The following is a 21,009-nucleotide window of genomic DNA, read 5'->3' on the forward strand; positions in this document are numbered from 1 at the left end:
TTCCCAACTGGGTGAAGACCTGCAAAGAGAGAGAGTTTCCAGCTATAATTTCTACTAGTCTGGCAAGTATGTCCCCGGAAAGCCACATTGAAGGAATTGCTTGCGTTTGCTCTTCCCTCCACAAATTCATATCCCCAGCAAACATGATACAACCTTTCCTTTCCACTTTCTCATCCTTTTCAGGCATATGCCTATCAACCTCCTAGATGGTCCCAGGCCTGAACCACCCCAACGGAGGCAGCCCTCTCAACTTCCTACTCGCAGTAAGGCTACAACAAAGGAGTCTAGTGCAACAATGGGTGTGCCTTCAGCACACATCACCATGTCAGGGTCCATCCCATTTCCAGGAGGCTGGCTACCATCGCCTATTTGTCTGCACACTGCAGCTACCTCCTCTGATCGCATTTCCATGGTGTTGCCACTACCGCTCCCTGAAAGGAGCAGACCTGCGCATGCCCGGAAAAGCAAACAAGAGCAGAGAAAGATGGCTTGGAGGAATGAGCACAAGATGGAAACAATCAGGTTTCCAAGTCTGATCCTGGCTCTGCTACTATGCAAGACCTTTGTTGCAATGTCATGTTCTGTAAACTGGAGATAAATACTCAGTTCCCTCCCCCAAGGTTGCTTTATGGTGCTAAGTTGTCTGAATAACACTATAGCGGCATATGTTTTACTATAGAGGCAAATGGCTTCCCTATAGTTGTGTGCGACAGGGTGTTTTGGTTGTGGTCTCAGTGAAATCAAACACCCCCTAAAGTCAGGGGCTCCTTTGGAGTTTAGATGACCTCTAAAGATCCACCTCCAACTCTTGGCTTTCCCTCTGCTAATTTTTCAGTCCATTTGATAGAACAACTATCAGGACTGGGCTGTAGCAGTCAACTCAACCTGCATGTCATCTTCAGTACACTGCTCAGCCTCTATTACTGCAGGCAACTGGTAGGAAAACACCCGAGTCTGCTGGCAAGGACACTGGCTATTAAAAAATTGTACTAAGCATTGTATCAATACATTTTTTCACTGTCCAAGATTTTAGATTGATGAACTAAGTTGCCCAGTCATTGGAAGGGGCACAGCAGCACCTCCAAAGAAAGAACCAACTACACGCTGCTATCAGTGGTGTTCTTATGAAATTCCTAGCTAGGTCAGGATTGCAATAACCCTTCCTGGGGGTGTGAAATCCAGCTGCTAAGTCATCTGCTAATGGAGTTAAATGGAAATCTGAGGACTTTCCAACCAAGCAACATGGCTACCTGCTCAAAAATACAAGTGCTTCAGGTCATCAGCTCATCTCTTCAGGAATGGCAAAACACTGGTGTTTGATGAGTCTCCAATACAGATGCTCTTTCAATTGCCACTGATGTTCCTCTTAGGCTGTAGTCTCTGGACCACTTGCTGCTACTTGTTCTTTCTTCTGTTCTACTGTTTAATTCAGGATCTATTTCTCCCCACATACCTGTTGCAGAGGGGCTTCAACTTCCTATTTCATGCTAATGCCATGTTGGCTGGTGCCTTTCCCAATATACTGTGAAACAGTCCTCTCCCACTATTTGGAATCCACAGTAACCTTCTTGCTAGAGTTGGACTTTAAGAGTGACGAGAGAGTTTTCTTCAACCCTTCTTCCACCACTCAGTAGCTCTTCTGGTTTCCTCCTCAGAACTGCTCAGCCCAAACGCAAATTCCTCTCCCCCAAAAAATCTGCTTTCCCCCTTCATATCAAGGTGATATAAGTCGCCTACCTTGCAGTCAGCAGAATCCACTTACCTTTTTCCTAGCAGGATCAACATATAATAACAAAGTGTTTCAAGGCAAAGTTTGCCAGCCTGTGGTAACTCTCTTGCCCTGTCTTGCCTGTTTTCAAACACAGCATGGAAACCATTAACATTATCCTAAACCAATGCAGATCTGTGGCCCTTAATCCAACATTGACATCCCCCATCGCCTTCTCTTGCTTACACATTTGAAAACTGTAATTATATTATACATAGAAAAAATATTTTATCCAACCTTTGTAATCAGATTCCATTTTAATAACTCTATGGCATATGTTTCCTGTGTTGGCATGATAAAAATTTAGTGGCAGATGACTTTTTATATAGGAGGTTGCACCTAAAATCATAACCAAGTGGGCTAACCTAATAGTGCACAAAGGGTGCGCCTACACATACAATTAATGCTATTTGGCTTTACTGCACAGTAAATTTACTACCAAGTAGACTAATTTCCTACACAATAAGTGCCTGCATGTTTAGGTAGTGATGCTTTACTGTGCAGTAGATTTGTTTACTGTGCAGTGAAGTGTCTCATGTAGACACGGCCAAAATGCTCTAGAGCAGCATGTCTTTTAGGATACTAGAATCCAGAACTTGGAGAAGAGAACTGTAGCCAGGACTGCTACCCAGCTCAATTCCCAACATTAGTCAAGCTGACAACATTTTGTTTCACACTGCTTTTGCTCTTATCAGAAATTAATTAAAATTTTCAACATCATAAATATCTATTTCTAGTTTTCCCCAGGTCTTGACATGCTACAGATCACCCCACTCCTTTGTCTTGGTTTCAAATCCAACTTATGTAAATTGAATTCATTTTGCCCACTTAGTAGACTCAAGAAATAAGTAAAATTAAGTTTTAAAAACTGAATCATACAACAGAAACATGAACTTATTGACCTTTCTATTCTCCTGAGTTGGTTTGCTTTTGTCTTGCAAAATCTGAAGTCCTTTCCCCTTAGAAACAAGCAGCCTTGATTCTATTTTGATACATGGTAGGCAACCGCCGATGCTCTGGATCTTAGTGTACACAGAAGAGGTCTAGTCAGGTGCCTGATGAATCTGCTTGTATGGAGTCCTGCGACTATCACATCAAGACCTTTGACGCATATGCCCAGGCAAGAGTATGGAGGAGTGCAGACTGCCCAAGACCTACCATCTCCCTTTAGACCATCGAAACAGAATGCAAAGGCCAGACCAAATCCAGACGTTCGGTGCCTTTATGGTTGTAGCTTCTGCCAGAGAGCAACAAATAAAAATTTCTGCTGACTACCTAATGCCTCGGCGAGGTCGCGCTTGTCAGGTGTCCCTTAGCCTTTGTCCAACCAAGGAGTACCCACTAGGCAGTGGGGGCTAAGATTTTGAGGTGTCCTATACTCACCTCACTCTGGAAGTTGCAACATTGTGGTATTTTATAGGAGCTACCCTGCCATGAGTAGCCCCACCACATTGCCACCAGGCCGTCCAGTCAGATGCAGTTTATGGTCATACCTAGGATACACGCTTTGTAAATTATCATGCATTTTACTGTGTAAAAGAGGAGACATGGTTAAGTACAAGCAAACTGTGACTCTAATCAATGTCAGCATGATCTTTTTTCTCTTAGGCAACAGTAGTATTTCTACGTGAGTTTTCTTTAGAAAAAAATGCAGGCAGCCACTCTAACACACTTATATTTTCTTGTCTGCCACTGTGTGGCGGTATTGTAAAATTTGCTACTTGAACCAGATTGCATGCAGTCTCAGCCTTGCAGCTGGCATAGAAAACACCTTGGCTTATTAAATGACTTCAGTTAACTGGCTAGGCCAACTGAATGGGTATTCCAGGAGGCAATTCAACAGACTATACTTATAAAAATAAAGGCCCAAAAAGATCACCCAAATGCCACTGCAAATGGTATAACATTTAGCATGCTGTATTAAATCACGTCTTAAATGAAAGCAGAATACAAGCAAGCTACTGTTAAAAAAAATCATATTTAAATTACGCTTGTAAGGTAAAGGTTTACTTATGTATTGTAGCCTATGTCAATAAAAATTACAAGGAGTACAAGAGTCATTATGAGAGGTTCTGAAATGTGTTAGGAATGGTAGTTTGAAGATGACTTATGGTGCCTTGGTTTTACCTTTGCCATCTTGAGGGGGGGAGGTATTTTTTTCTTTTGCAAATAAAGAACTTTGATTTTAAGAATAACTTGGTTCCCTGTGGTTTCACAGCATTATTGCTCACATCATTCCTTCTTCCTGTTGCCCCAAAATCATCTTCCTCAGTATCATTCAGATAACAACATCCATAGCTTTCAATTCTGCTACTCTTGTTATTGCCCACAGCATAAAGTTCACATTATTTAATCCCATGTGCAAAGACTTTACATATTTCTATTTTGTATCTGTGACTCCAATTTCCCGTCTCCGACTGGCAATGTCAAGATGTTGTCAGACTTGCAGTACCCACTTGATTCTTCCTCCCGTTGCTATTTTTTTTACCACTTAAATATGGGACAGATTCCTAATGCAAATTTAACCGGCTTCCCACAGTATTTCATTATAATAATCCTTCTTTAAAACTCACTGAGCTGTGAAAGCACTTGGAAGCCACTCAGAATTATTGTACCTAAATAACAGAATATCACAATATGCAGTAACTTACTTTCCTTACCTACCCTAATTACCTTCCTCTTGGCACCGCCTAACATTAGATAGATGTACTCTGGGGCAGGGAACTCTCCTCTTTAAAGCGATACACCTAATTTTGCCACCATAAAAATTACGGATTGAAAAACCCCAAATGGATGTGCTCATGGCTTAGTTGAAATTGGTCGTCAAAAATTTAGTTCAGACTAAAACAGAAGTTATGTAGGTTTGGTGCAGTTCTTTTGCAAGAGACTGAGGAGGAACCTTGTGTGTTACACACGATGCTTTTGTTTTCCATGTCTACAATTTTTTCAGGCTTTACTTTGAGAAGTGCAAGTCATTTATCAATATCCAAGCCTCAGGCATGATGGGGGCTTTTGCTTTTTATAGGCTTTGAAGCAGGGGTGTCAGACATGGCCCCCCAGGCCAGATCTGACCTGTGGAGCTACTCTCTCCCGGTCGCAACAAAATCCTTTGACATGCATCTCCTTATTTCCTTATCTTAAACTGTCTCATGGTTTCAGCAATCAGCAACCCTGTTGTAGCGCCAGCCATACCTGGTTTCTATCAGCAGGTTTTTCAGATTTACATGGTTTTAGTTGGAAGATATGGGATACTTCTAGCAGCTTTTCATGGCACCATAAATATAGCCATTCCACAGCACTTGACATTAGGACATTCTTGCCTTTAACTGGCTTCCACAAGATCCTGATGAGCCCAGATGTACCTTTTTTGCACAGGCCTCTCTTGAAATTGCATTTAGTTTTTAGTACTGCATGGTTTGAAATCCAACATCTATACATATAGCCCTGCCTATGGAGTGTCCAACAGACATGTAGGAATTTTCTGCCATGCAGCAGCTGGGGTGAGTTTGGAGTACCCAACATGAATATTGTTAGATCCAACCAGGAACAGGGACATCACCTACGGAAAACTGCAGAAAACCTTATTTGGATGAGGTGAGGTCAGCACAAATTCACTAATGGCTTCAGGGGTTTTCCTGATGTTTATCAGACAAACAGCAATTTCATTTTTTGCACAGGGGTGTTTTATTAGGTAACATAAAATAAGAAGCCTTAATTCTATATAAATGGGAGACTGGTATATTGGAAAGGTTTTCCCATCTACTCCTTGAAAAAGGGTCCCTTGTATGAGTGGTATGGGTATGAACACAATATTAACTCTATGAGATGTATGGATTTTTGTGGGTGACATCTTTTACTGGACCAACTGCCTGGTTGGGATAAGCTTTCAAATGCAAGACATTCTTTATCAGGTTCCATGTAGTCCAATAAAAGATATCCACAAAAATCCATGCCTCTGGCATATTTTTTGTACCATCATAGTGACAACATCACTCCAACACTATCAAAATATGTAAATTCTGTAGCATATAAATGGCTCCCTTCCAGAAGAAACCTTATGCATCCCTGAACAAACTAGAAGTTACTTCTGTAGCATTTAAAAAAAAAAGGTATTTAATTTTTCAGTCTTTGTAGCACAAGCTCATCTAGGAAGTAGCTTACATCATAACAACTAGCTCCTTCACCAGCTGCATTTTGTTTGAGGCAATTCTAACATTAAAAAAAATGGAAAAATGTTTACAAGATAACCAACTTAACTTTGGGGGATTTAGAGGAGAGGGGAAACAGCACATGCTTCCCAATTCACTAGAAGCCCTTCTGTTCTAGTCTACATTAACACTGTCTTCAAAATTTCCTACTATGGCATGACCCACATGGGACAACTCCACCGGTGGCAGCAACTGTGGAATTTGTTAGCATAGGCAGGCAACAAAATTGCGAAGACCATTTAAATTACTATTCTGATTGTTTTAAAGGGTCCCAAAAAGATAGAACTATGGTAACCATTTCACTGCAGTTTTCTCTTTGCCATCCTCAGTCTGATCCTACAGTCAACATATTTATCAACAACCAGAGAAGTAAAAACCCCCTAATTTTATGTAATTACAAAAACACAAATAATCCTCTACTACAGATTAAAAATATTCAAACAATTAATAAAATGTATGCCACACCAATTCCCTCAGTAGTTACAAAATAGAATTAGAAAACTAATATTTATTAATCAATTTAAATTTTAATATACATTTCAAGAACGTGGCAGCATAAAAGGAAGCTTGTTTAAAAAAACAACCTGAATTTACCATTTGCAATGTTACATTAACGATCAGGGCTCCCCTATCAATGGTTCCAAAACACTTCAACTATATCTCCAAGTATTAGAACCATATTTAATGTAGCAGTAAAATTAAAATAAAAAATTCCAAATGACTCCACATTTAGGGAGCAGTGGGTATTCATGTATGTCATTTAGAGGCCTAGTAAACGCACTAGCAACAATCTCAGCAAAACTTAACAGCTTTGCGAAGTGTTCGGAAACTAGCCATGCTACTCAGTCTCACTTTAATAAAATCCATTAGTGATTTTTTTTCCTTTTACATATAGTGGAATAACAAACAGATTTACATTACTAGGTCAAACCACCAAAAGGCAGAAAACGGCAGGAACTTCTTGGTCAACACAAAATCACATACAAATTTAACTAAATACGTTTTTAATAGGACATCATGAAACTTTAAGGAGGATAAGAACACAGAATTCAGGTCCTTGGGTTGGCAAATAAAGACAAGAATACTATGAAGCATTTTCCACCATTTACTCATTATCAAAAATATTTTTCAACTCTTCTTGCAAAACAAAAAACAAAAAAGTACAGACTGGACACATACATCACATTTTTCTTCCTATGGCTTTAACCCCCCACCCCCACCCTGCCCCACCCTACAAAAATGACAGGGGAAAAAAACCAAACCAAAAACCAACAAAAAATAAAAAATAAAAAAAAATCTGACCACATTCACAAAAAATGACACCATGGTACACTATGAAACAAAGGGAGGTGTCATTTAATTATTGTCCAAAGGATTTTTGCTTCTTGCTTAGACAGGTGAATAACCGTCATTGTAGGTGCTGTGTGCCAAATCAAAAATATACCTAACATTATGTCATAATGCACAGGAAATGGCATGTAATGAATTAAAAAAGATGGCAGCCATCAAGGATTTTGAAAAATTCTACTGCTAATTTTTCTTTAGACATGCTGTTAAAATAGGAAGTCCTTTTGTATTTGAGTCAGCCAATGTTTTATCGCATCACTTTAGAGATTAGACACCCCTCTCTGCTTCCCTCCCTGAAGAAGTTTGACAAAGAATAGTTAAAAATGCAAACAAAAAAAGCCAGTCAAGATGCTGTCAGGTGCTCTACATGGAGAGCAGCAATCTTCTTAATCTACCCCTATTTTCAGGTATTAACTTGGAAATAAATAATTTTTGCACAAAAAGGTTACATTTATAGAGGCGTTTAGCCACACCCACTCTTGCAATGTTCTGTTGTGAACAGAATACTTACCTGGTGTTGAAACTGTCCCAAAGCCCCAGTATCCAGAGTGGAACCAGCATGCTTTTTCTAACGGCTAATGAAATTAATTTTACCCTGTATCCAACTTCTGTCTGGACTGAGGGGCAACGGGACATTTTCCTGGTGTGGAGAGATCCCAAATGCATCACAATTAAACACCGTTAACCTCCTTTATAACTGAGCCAAGGAAGAAAGGAACCAATGGTGGTAAATGCTGTATAAACCTGGATGTATTATGGGCATTAATTATTGGAACAAAAAAAACTAACCCAGAGCAGATGCACCTTTTTTGCTATATTCTCCTCTCAAGGTATGGCAAGCAGGTGCCAATGAAAGCAGTGGGAACTACATGGGTGTGTGCTTGTAAGATCTGAACCTTCTTCATACATGTTATTTCCCCAAAATGAACAGTAACAGGTAAAAGGAGTTAGGAACAAAAAGTTAAAATATACCTGTGACATAACCTAGAAAGTTCTTCGGAGAAAAAGTGAATAAAGCTACTACACCGAGGCTTACGTATTGGAGAATTTTGAGTGACACTAGAGTAATGTTTGGAACCCAGTTGACAGAATTTCCAACCTGCTGCTCAGAAATTAGCTTTACTGATTTTTAGATGACTATGATCTAGATAACCAATTCTCATGATCAGAAGTGAGATGTTGTCATTCAATGACTGCATTCATTCCTCAGCTTAACACTGTTTTCTACAGAAACAGGATGTGCTTTTCTAGCAACACTGACTCCCTAAGTACTCAAGAATTACTTCTGTACATTATAAACTAGCCCAACTTTGACAGACTGCCTAGGCTCCACACTTCTTTCCATTTAGTTGGAAGCTTTGATTGTGCACAAAGCATGAACTGGTACAATGAGGTTAATGTTTTCCTCACCAAAAATCATTTTGTATTAAAATCATTTACATCAGCAGTTGATCTCAAACTATGAGGTGCTGTAAGAACTAAGGACAGTTTTAGGGTAACTCCTCCGTTATCTGCAAACTATTTCCCAGACACTAACACACATAACATAGCAATGAAAAACACTTGATACAAGTGATCTAATTGCAGGAGCTCCAGCAAGTTAAACAGAACCATAGCTGCCTTAAAACTGTAGCAGTTCCCCTACTAAGGGCAGGGAAAAGACAGAAAATGATTTAACAGTCATATCTCATGTCTATAGCTTCATCCAAACTTTTATCATCGTGTGTACTGGCAGCTAAATATGTAGTTACTGGTGACCCTGTCACATTAATTACACTGGTGCTTGTGCTGGCGTTCCGCACAGCAATGCTTGTCACATTAATGCCCAAAGTAAGCCTAGTCTGCTCCAAGGCCTTTTCTGGCACTGCAAATGCCTCCAGCTTCTTTTCCCCATTAGCCATGTATGAGTTTTGGCAGCCACGGCATATGCAGTCTAAGCAGGCTTTACGGTTCGAGTAACAAGGGCAGCGTTGGCCACGGCATGTAAGAACACTTGGATTTTGGGTGGCACGACCACATTTACACCCCTTCTTTTCTTGTGGCTTCTTGTACACAGTTTTTGTCGGACTTCCTGGCATAACATTACTGCTAGGAACCTTTTCCTTTGCTTTGTCTTTTGTTTTCAGCATTCCTGGTTTGGCTTTCGGGTGGGATTTTTTTGCGGGGTGTTCAAGGTTCTTTTTCAGGCTCTTGTTGGACAGGAGTACAGTTTTACTGATTTTGGGAGTTGTGCCTCCATTGGGAACAGTTGCTACAGGCTGCAAAGACATTTTATTTTCCTGTTTCACTGTTACAGGAGCTGATGCTCCCAAGGTTGGGCCACAGAGGATGCTGGAAATTGGGAGGGGTTGAACCTTTTCACTGTCACTTTCTGATCGGGATCGCTTCCTGTTTAACTTAACTACCTTAGGTGTTGCTGCTGTGCACGAGATCCCATGAGGTGAAGCACCTGTTGACATGAAAACACTATGGCTAAGAGATGGGGGGGAAAGCTGCAGAAAAGGACTGGCTTCCAAGCTGGGCTGCAAATTAGAAGCACAGACTTCAGTGTTCGAAACAGTTTCTAAGCTCCGGAGCACTTCCTCAACACTCAGCAAGAGAGAGCCACCAGGTTTTATATCTTCCGTGAAACTGCAGATGTCAATGCCTGTTGTACACAAGTCACTGGTCGGCACTGTATCACACACAGGCTGCAGGCTGCTTGAGAGATCTTCAGTTTTTATATACTCTCCAGCACTGCATACATCAATCGTATTTGCATGTTCAGGAGAAGGAATATTAACTCCAAGTTTATCAACCGAAAGCCCATTACAATTGGGCAACCCATTGATAACAGAACTCCTAATATCAATATTGTGTGTGCTTTCAGATATTGAAGAAAAACCAGCTTGAGGGTCATTTGTATGTTCTGAGGTTGTAGGAACGGGGGAATGTGTCACACCCAAAGCATCAGAAGTCTTTTCTGTGTCTTCGTGGAGTGGTGATCCATCTTTGAGCAAAGCCAAAAGATCAGAACAGTCCACTGCTTGTATTATGTCTCGTGCCAAGGGAGTTTGTGTTATGTACTCGCACAGTTTTTTATAGCAGTTTACTAGAATGCTTAGCTGCTTATTTTCCTCAAACTGTTCATAGTCTTTGCACCAACTACAGGATGGTTTCATCATCATCTTCTTGCCTTTACAAGTTTTGCAGACATAATGTTGACACGTGGAGTTGGTGGGAGCAATGGGGTCTTGGAGCAAATTTCCTAAGGGGGGGGAAAAAAAAAAGTTAGAGAGACCAGGTGCTACACGCTGCCAGGATAAAAATAAGAGGAACTTCCTACTGACACAGCTCTAGAAATCACATGAACAGCATTCAGTCCTAAAGTCAAGTCTGGAAAACACTGTGGCTGTGTGAACAACATGAAATGTCAGAGGGCTTGTCAACCGCTGATGTATTCACAGTCTTCAAAGAGTACTGTAGTAAAAAACTATTTCTCTATTTCAAAGAGAAAAAAATAAGACTGAGAACTGATGTACTGTTACCTTGTTAACTTAACCTTCAGAATATATCAGCATATCTCTCTTCTACACTGTCTTTACCTCAACATGGCAACATAATAAACAACATTCTTCTATATTAGCCAAGATATTTATTTAGACTCAAAATCATAGACAAGTAGGACTGGAGGACCTCAGGCAATCATACGGTCCAAAAGTCTGCTTAAGACAGGATTGTCCCTACCTATTCAATACAAGTGGTTGTCTAGCCCAGTGGTGCTTATCCTATAGGACACAGGCCAGAAACAACCCATTAAGTGACATGATCCAACCTGAAACACAGGGAAGAAGTTCAGCCCAGTGTGTCCTGTACCCTGCCCTGCGCCATGTCACTGATCCCTTCTCGAGATCCCCCTGCTTTCTCCCTCCCCTCCCTCTGACATAAGCATCCGCCTTCCTCCCCACTCTCCTCTTCCTCCCCACTACTGGAGGGGCGTGGTGGCCTGTTCCCAACCAACTGCTCTACAAGACTGAGTTCCACTGGTTGAACTATTCTTAAAATGACACAAGCAACCGTCTTGCACTACTACCAAAAATGTTGTCCCAAAACACCAAGAACACCTTAACCTGCCACAGGCAAAGCAGGGGGTTGAAGGCACTCTCAATGTCTTTCTACTGCAAGACAGGAAGTGGCTGTTAAAAAACACTTGAGAGACAGGGAGGAGGACCATGGCTCTGCTACAAAGAATGGCAAAACCCCCAACAGTCCATGATGATCTGTTTCACTACGAGGTAAAATTCTTTCCTGATCCCAAACAAGGCAATTGGTCTGATCCTGAGCAGAGGGTCCTGTCCCTAACCAGAAACCTCTGAGATTTTTTAGCCCCAACAGGAGCATGGGAATACCTCAGTTAAAATTCCCACCTCTGGATGTAGCCAATGCCTCTTAGGAAAGAGAGAGAGAAAAAAAGACACCTGTAGCAAGAAGAGAGTGAAAAATTTCTGGACCATCACAGTTACATCACATCACTTTCACACTACCTTTACACACAAAGGGCAATCCAGCAGAGAAACCAATTATCTTTGAAAGAGTCACCCAGGTACCTTGCAGTAACCTCCAATGCAAGAACCCCTCACCCCTGTGATCACACAGCCTGGTGAACCCCTGCCGCTCCACACTGGAACTGATTAGAACACAGGTCAAATATATGGCCCAAGGGTCACATTGGTCCCACGGAGCCCCATTATCCAAACTCTGGTGCTGCCCCGGCTTTAAATTGACTCAGACTGGCTCCAGGGACAGGGCCTGGGATGTACATCACACATCTCAGCTGGGGCAGCATGCCATGTGCAGCACAGGTCAGGTCTCAGACTGGCTGCTCCAGGATGCATGCTACATGTAGAACAGATCCTGGAGCAGCCACTGGATTCAGCATGGGGGAACAAGAGCCAGGGTCATTAATCTAGCCTGCTGGGGGAGGGGGCAGATAAATTGACACCCCTGGATTGGAAGAATCATCAATTACAGCCATACTCAGCAAAGATCAGCTATTGAGAGAAACATTCCCAGCCCCTTCGCTCCTGTCTTTCAAATAGCCCCCTAACCTCCCAATCCATCATCATTCAGAAGCCAAATCAACTCACCAATATCAGAAAACTCTTCATCATCAACAGACAAAAGGGACACAGCCTTGCCTTAACAATAGATGCTTAACCTGTCAACCCAGACATCACCACTAAAACAATCACCTCCCACTCCCCCCCCCGCCCAATGAACCCAGCAGAATTCAGATCCTAAACATCTTTCCCAAAACATGATAGCTGATCCAACGCACCAAATACCCATGGGCAGGCAAGGGTCTTTGAGTAGATGTCCTTAGACCAGCACAGCTACAACCAACAAGCCCCAAATACCCATGGTAACTACTTGGGTGAAAATGAACAGGAACTATGCACCACAGTGAACTCACAGGAAGAATACAAAGGACAGAGAGACACAAATGCCAGAAGAAAAATATTTTTCATAGCATAGCCACTTGCTTTCTGACCTCATTATCCTTGCGCACAAGGGAAACCTACCAAACACCTTTAAAATACAAGTTTGGGAACAAAAATTCATAAACTGGCTGGACACTAAGAACCAAGGACTGAACAATAATAATGACTTTATGGTAAACTATTATTTCCCTGATTCCTGAAATTCTTTGTTCACTCTTTTCCCTTTTGATAAGTCTTGATCTCCCATTAATCAATTTTTTCTTCTGCTAACTGTCTGCTATCCCTGGGCATTGCTCCTCTCTCCAATTTCACAGCCCTATCCACTGTTTTAATCATCACTGTGCTAGCTGCTTTCCTCAGAACTGATAAGAATGCCTTACATTCAAAAGCTTACCTAGCTTTATCCTAATCACGCAGTTGGTCCAATAGAAGAGATCACCCACAAAAATCCTTGCCTCTAGCATAATTCCTGGACCATCACAGCTATCTCTCTCCAATACTGTACTACTAAAAGCACAGTATTCACTATCCTCCTGTTTAAAAAGTTTTATTCATCCAGTAGAACTAGAAAAAAGTCATATGTCAGTGACTAGGCACACATTTTCAACAATGCACTGCAGAGGTTTTACTTATAAAACAAGCCAAAAAATGGAATTTGTCCATGTGAATATTTACAAATATATCACAGATCATTTGCAAAAACTGAAAAGGAAATCAATGACTAGTATGGGCAAGTGACTTTTGCCGGGACAGGAGACACAAGGCCCTAACATACCCTGAAAAACATAGATAAACTCTACTATCTACCCTCAGGTGGACAAACATTAGAGAAAGGCTATTTGAAAGCATTAACATTTCAAAGCACTCAAGAAGCAAAAAGAAGAAACAGACCTTCCAGATCTTCCTCATGGAAAGAAAAAGCAATTGATACTGGAATGAAAATCACTGGATGTACTTGGTAAAATAGCCTGAGAAATTTGGGATTCACATAACATTTGGAGACCTGAAGACATGATTAAAACATAAGTCCCCACCCAATTAGCGGTCAGAAAAGGGTAAACAGCACGTAACTGAAATATGTAGCTGTTAACAGGATTCCAATATTAGCTAAGATAAAAAAAACTAAAAAAAATAGAAGCAGGAGAAGAAAAATAAGCAATTACCATTGGAGGAAAAGTGGCACAAAGCAAGTAACAACACAGTTAAATATGACCGTTGATATTGCTAACAAGACTGAGATGAGAGCGCACGGCAAGTTACATACATTCGCAATACAAAGAGCATTTAGGGGCTCCATGTGTAAAGCCAACATATAATCATGAAGGAAATAGCATGGACCTTCTCCACAGCTCATAAAAAAGACACATAAGGAATATGGTATTTTTGGACATCTCATTTCCAGAAAAATATAGATTACCTTGAGGGAGTTCAGAAAGAGCAAACCTTATTGTAACTAGAGAGAAGAAAGAATTTAGAGTAAAGTTAGAAGACTGTTTAAGTGTGAAGCAGGTAAATAAGATGTAAAATTATGTTTCCAATTTCATGAAAATGTAAAACAATAAAAAAAAAAGAGGGATTTTTTTTTCAGCTGGAAGAAATGAAAGGGTAAAACAACTTTATAATAAGAATGAACACAAACTGAAATTCCTGAAATTATGCATACTAATACTTTTCAGAAGGAAGTGATCCAAGCAATAATAGTTGCACGCCAGGAAATTATGTGCAGAAAATTTCAAAATCATGCACAATTGATTACTTTTAATTATTATTATTATTATTATTTTATTTTTATTTTTTTACAACTTAAACTAAATATAACACTATTTCAACCTTCTTTATATGCAGGTACTTGTGTGGGGGAGGGTTGAGGTATGTGGGGAAGGTTGTGAAGGGGGGCAAGGGTATAGATATGGGAGCATGTGGGGGACAGGGTGTGGGAGGATTGTGAGGTGGTGTGGGTGGGTGTGGATATGGGAATGTATGGGGTTTGTGGAGGGGTGGGTCCCAGCCACACTCCCCCCTCCAGCACAGCCCCCGAGGAACATGTCCCCCCAGCACAGTTCCCAACCACCAGACACAGCCCCCTGCCTGTTACATGCCCTGCTTCCCCGCCACCCTGCACACAGTTCCCAGGCCCTTGGGCACTCCTGGCCACAGCAGGTAGAGCCCCCCTGGCAGCACATAGCTTCAGTGAATCCTGGAGGCTGCACAGAGCTGGCGTGGCCCAGCCTGCTGGCACATACCTTCAGGCCAGACTGGGCTGGCTCCATGCCAGCACACAGGGCTCATGGCACTGCAGGCAGGAGCCATATGCAGGCCCTAGGATTCGCTGGAGCCACATGCCGCTGCCGGCTGTGCCCAGCCAAGAGTACTCCGAGGGCCCACTGCCTGCTGCTGCTGTCACCATGGCAGAGGCTGTACACCATAGGGTGTGGGGGGCCCCACTCACCCACAAACCCCACACACACTCCCACAACCCTCCCCCTGCAGGCAGGAGGTCCCCTTCCCCTCACCAGCTACACCACGGCGAACTACACGATAGTACGTGATTATTTGCAGTTACAAGTTTTATATGCAAAATTACGCAGGCACATAATTACGTAATTCCCTGGGGTGTAAATAGTTACATTCCTTTATATTCTGGTCAGCATTTTCTCAGAAAGATTTTCCTACCTGTAAATTAAATTTCAGAGATTCCCCTTTTAGTCTGGATTTCTGACTGATTGACTGATCAATCATCAAAGCTAAAAGCAGCTTTTCCCTGATGAAAAGTTATGACAGGATGAGTCTAGCAGTTTAACTGGTAAATTGTGACCCACAAAAATAAAAGAATACAATTCAATGGTAGCCGTGAAAGGGAACCAAAAGAATACCAACTCCCATATATTAACATGAAGTGAATGTATTAAATATATACATATATTTTAAAAAATAATGGCAGATTAGTCATAAAGGAGATTTTAACTGATTAAAAGAAGTCCTACAAATAGTATAAGAAACTATTTTCAGATTATCCTTATTTCAGCATGGACAGATGCCTGAAATAAGTCTAGCTCTTACAATTCATCTATGAATGAACAAGCAGCCTGAGAGAGACTATGGGGAGGGATAGATGAGAAATTAGCCCCAAGGCACCAAGCCTTAACAGTGATCCAAAGTGCTAAACTATAGGAGGTGTTAGGGGTGCCAAGGCACAGGTGTGCTGCAAAAACAGGCTGGCAGAGATGGACTACTCATAGGCACCAGTCTCTAAACTTCAGTTTCTCTGGCATCGGTATGTGTGGTCCTACATGTAGATCCATCAAAACACACTGAGGCATTATGTTTCTGAGATGCCCTGGGGCTGCCAATGCCGCTACGTTCTCAGATAAGGTGGTCCACTGAGGAACTGTAACAGTGACGATTCAGCTGTCACAACCTCTTACTTGAAAAGCCAGTTCATGGAAGTGTTCTGGGACACAGATATGCACTAAGGATGAGGGGCACCCTAAAATGCCAATCGCTTTCCTGTACAAAGGCATAAGGAATGACCCCAGGTGCCAAGACACAGTGGAGCTCCAAGGAGCACTGGAATAAGTACCAAGACACTCGTAATGTATGCCAGGTGATAGCTACCCCAAGATCTTAAGACAGGCACCAAAGGTAAGGCTTTGCATCACTCATCTGGCTCATGGGGCCCAATGCGTTTGACACCCGTGCCTTAAGGTAATATCGATTCACATTATTTTTACACATCCTGGGTGAACCCAGTTTGTTATACATTTAAATGAATTGTGTCATCCCCAAAAATGAGTCAGACAGATTTAATGACTGCACCAAATGAGAGCATTTCAGATTTGTCGGACAAGTACGATGAATACTGTTTAAAGTCACTAGGAAAGGCCACATGATCACTGACACGTCACACAGCTGTCCTGAACTAAACCTAGATTTTATGTTTGAAGGTAGCAATTAAAATGGAACACATTTCAATCAATAAGGAAGAATAGTTTTTACACAAGCATTTTCTGAACGATTACTTGTTTCTAAGTTGAATCATTTTCAGAACATATGTACATGAGTTTAAAAGACCCAAGATTATTTCAGTTAGAAATATTCAGCCTTATTGTAGCTGACCTAGCATAATCAAATTTAATATATTTTAAAAATTAGTTTACAATAAAGAAGAAAGTTTGCCTTCTAAACATAAATAAAATGCTATTTTTCCAAATCTGTAAATAGCCAGACACAATAGGTATCAAACATTTGAACAACCTACCCTAGTAATCAACAGCAACAATTTTAAAATGTAGCTATATCATCTTGCATTACTGATCATTTATGGATGGAAAAGGGGTACAATAATTATTACTACTGGAGAACAAATGCAAAGAGGAGAATGAAATGGAGAAATGCAGGACAGAAATAACTATCCCATGTCTGAGCCTATTACAGTATCTCAAATATTATAGTTTAATGTTGCCATTATGGTTTGGAGGGTGGGCTTGAGTGCACACTTAAGCAAATCTGCACCTGGCACCAAGATGAATGGAGTTGCAGACACCCGGGAGGATAGAATTAGGATTCAGAATGACCCTGATAAACAGGAGACATGGTTTGAAATCAATCAGATGAAATTTAATAGGGACAAGTGAAAAGTCCTGCCCTTGGGGCAGAACAATCACATGCACAAATACTAGCTGGGGAATGACTGTCTTGGCTTTAGTACAGAAGAAAAGGACTTGAGGGATACAGTGGACCATAATCTAAGAATGAATCATTTCTGGAAGTTCTTAACAGCAGTTTAGACCAACACTAGTCTAGGATGGTTTAGACAGAGATGATTCTGTCTTGAGAAGCAGGAGCGTTTGTGTAGTGTACATAGAGGTGATTGCACAACAGCTTAAAATGAAGTCCTACTCTTGTATATTGTAGGGGGCTGTTGGTGTGTGGAGGCGCGGATTGGTGTGGGGGTGTGTATATGGGGTGAGAGAGCATGTGGGGGTGTGTAGATATGTGGCGTGTGGGTGGGTATGGGGTTTGTGGGGGGATGTGAGTGTGTGGTGGGAGGGTGGCTTGAGTGTGTGAGAGGGTGTGGGGTGTGCATGTATGGCAGTGCGAGAGGGTGTGGGTACATGCATATGGTGGGTTGTGCAAGTGGGACTTGCCCTATGAACACACATACACACCCTTCCTCATTGCCCACAGTCCCTGCCAACCTGGGCTCTGCACTCCTGCTGCTCCTGGCCCTGGGGCACCAATGCAGGCCCTTTACTCCCACTCACTGCCATTTATTTCCCCACTCCTATCTGCCATTGCTGCCCTTCTCTTCCTGCTTTCCTACCTTCTTGCCCACTGCCACCACTTCCCTATCCCTTGCTCTGGCACCACATGATTCCTAGCTGCACAGCCAAGACCACATGATGCTGCAGGAGCACCACATGGAGCCAGCTGAGAACTACAAGGGCCGGGTCAGGTAGGGCTGGCTCCTGCTTAGTCCTGTGGTCCCAGCGATGCAGCCGGGATACATGTGGCTCAGGAGCGGCCGGGGGCAGGAGGTGGGGTGAGGAGAAGTGGTGGTGATGGGTGGGAAAATGGGGAAATGGCAGTGGCTGGGGGGGAGGAAGTGGCATGGAGTGGGCAGCAAGCAATAGATGGACAGGAGCACAGGGCCCATGCTGGTGCCCTGGGCTGGCAGGGGCCCAGGGCAGGGCGACAGGAGCATGGGACCCAGGCTGACAGGGGATCTGTGGAGCTGAGCTGGCTCCCCCCTCTCTCTGCTGGCGCAGCCTGGCCCACCCCTGTTCTAGTCTCTTTTACCTTCAGTGAGTGAATGTATTTGCGATTAGATCTGTCAACATTTATATGAACCAGCACTATAAATCTGCAAAAGCTAATACAAATTTGTCAGAGTGAAACTTGATTCACTTTCACTCCAACATTTCAAGTCTTACAAAAGCCCTAATTGCCTATAATTCCCTCCATTAATGCTTCATCTTTGCTTACAGTCTCTAGACCTTTCCACCTTGCCATTTACTGAACTCCTGGTAACCACAGCTACATGGAGTAACCAGAGAAACAGGTTTATTGAGGAAGGTTGGGGGGGAGGGGGGGCAGGGAGAGAAAGAGTCCACATTATGATTATTTTTGAAGTCCAAGGAATTGGAGCAGCACTCTTGGGGAAGTCCCTGGATATGTAAAACGTTTTTCAAGAAGTCAAAGTATAGTGCAGGCCAAGTACAAATACCTGTAGATGGAATGGAATGCTTTGTGATAGTCTTCCAACAATGGCATACCTAACATAATTCCCAATATCATGGGCAACTTGGCATTTCCGATGCCATTTGGCATTCCCAACAAACATTAAATTCATCATCATCAAGCCAGAAGTACAGCATAAGTAATTTCACAATAAAAGATGAGTGCTACACAATCTTTTGGAAAGGTGCAAGACCAAGAGATTGGAATTCTTTACAATTTCTGAAATCTTACTGAATGATGAAATCACCACAAATCTTAGTCCAGTGGAGCAATCTTTAACTACTGTTCATAATTCTTTTCAAAACAATAAAATGCATTACTATTTTCATTACCTAAATTTTTAGTCTTGAAATAACTTCCTTACATTATTTCATGGATATCACCACAAACTTAGACTCCAGTTCTGGGCTTATTTAAGCATGTTTTCAGACTGCTGCAGATTTCGAAAAACAAAAGTTTCAGTTCAGTTCATAATCTCTCTACATTTTGAATGTTACTCTCAAACAGAAACACTAGATTTCTAAAAAAAATGAATACTTAAGATTCCAGAACTCAAGAGAGTGTGACAAGTCCTGCCACATTATGGATTATTCATCATAATTTCTGGACAACTATGTATCCTGGATATCACATATGAAGGAAAACCATCCATGAATAAACTATATGGTTTCACCTATAACAGGTAGAAAAAGCACACTGGCAATACAGGCAGACACTGAAAGATTGAAGTGGGAAAAGGGGCATACTTTTGAAAAAATAAAAAACAATGAGGTTAGTGAAAACCAAAATCAGGAATCTGAATTGCTTAAGAAAATGGGCAAACACCATGAACACATACTGTATTCCTCCAGTATAGGAGCTGTACCAATGAGTTAATTAAAAAAATAAAAATAAAAATCAGTTGACCTGAAATCTGCCAGATTTATTATTAACAGAAGAGAATTTTAAAATGCAAGCTTTCTATTTAAACAAACAACAAAAAACAGTGTGAAATTTACTTTTGCTAAGTTTTTCAGCCTTTCACCTGAAAATATTTACAACTTTTCGAAGAAACTCAGACAAGGTTCCTTGGGTGAATTTGATATCTTTTATTAGACCAACCCAAATAGTTGGAGAATATTTATTAAGAATAAAGAAACTCATGCACTTGTTATATTTGAACGGATAAGTTGTATTTAACAAAGTTACTAACACTTTTGTTATTGATTCAAATACAGCATATATAGCTCTTCTATTCAGGCTTTATGGTTTTCTTATTGACAACTAGAACAAATTCAGAAACCTTTTAATAAAGTAAGGGCTTTGAGATTAAAATACTTTAAATTCACTGTTAGGGCATTGATGGACAGATCCCATTCTACATCATAGGTGTTTAAATGGACTGACAACTAAATGTGATCCTATTCCACTGTCAGAATCACTCAAAATCCATTAATGCATCTACTTTTGTAACATGTTATCATCCTAGCCTTAAAACTAAGTTGCAAAAAATCAGCAAGGAGGAGAAGAATCCACCCAACCTTTTGTATTAATGGTTTTTCAGGGATTTGAGCAGGGTAAAAGAGGATTCCATCAGGTACAGAATAAGGGGAACAGGACCTTGCCTTGAATAATTTTGTTCTAAAATAACAAGGGCCCATCTGGTTTTTCCAGGTCACAAGAATATTAAAATTACTGTATTTACCCGAATTCAAGATGACTCAAGATTTAAGGTGCCCCCTGCCAAATAATTAGATTCTATACACAGAAACATTATAAATTTGTTATAATTTCCCACATACAGAAACTACTTATTAGGGGTCATCTTAAATTCATCCCTGTCACCACTGCAGCCAGGAAAGCAGGGAGCAGGTGGTAGGGGAACCAAGTAGTCCAGTACCTGATCCTTGTCCACACACACATTGTCCCTTGCCAGCTGCCCCCCTCACCACTTAACCCCTCCACTGTCTGCCCCTCCCCAGTACCT

At 41.4% G+C, this 21,009-nt stretch overlaps 1 protein-coding gene across 1 annotated transcript in view; it reads right to left on the reverse strand.

Annotated features, from left to right (window-relative positions):
• Positions 1 to 6,963: 6,963 nt before the first annotated feature.
• The window catches only part of MSL2 (MSL complex subunit 2), a 19,977-nt gene continuing 5,931 nt past the window's right edge, over positions 6,964 to 21,009 (reverse strand). The window contains exon 2 of the mRNA XM_006034762.3: positions 6,964 to 10,570. Within this exon, the coding sequence (XP_006034824.1) occupies positions 8,997 to 10,490 (1,494 nt within the window). The 5' untranslated portion in view covers positions 10,491 to 10,570 and the 3' untranslated portion in view covers positions 6,964 to 8,996. The remainder of the gene's footprint in view (positions 10,571 to 21,009) is intronic.

This window comes from Alligator sinensis, unplaced genomic scaffold, assembly GCF_000455745.1.
Source record: "Alligator sinensis unplaced genomic scaffold, ASM45574v1 scaffold1264_1, whole genome shotgun sequence".
NCBI classification, from domain to species: Eukaryota; Metazoa; Chordata; order Crocodylia; family Alligatoridae; genus Alligator; species Alligator sinensis.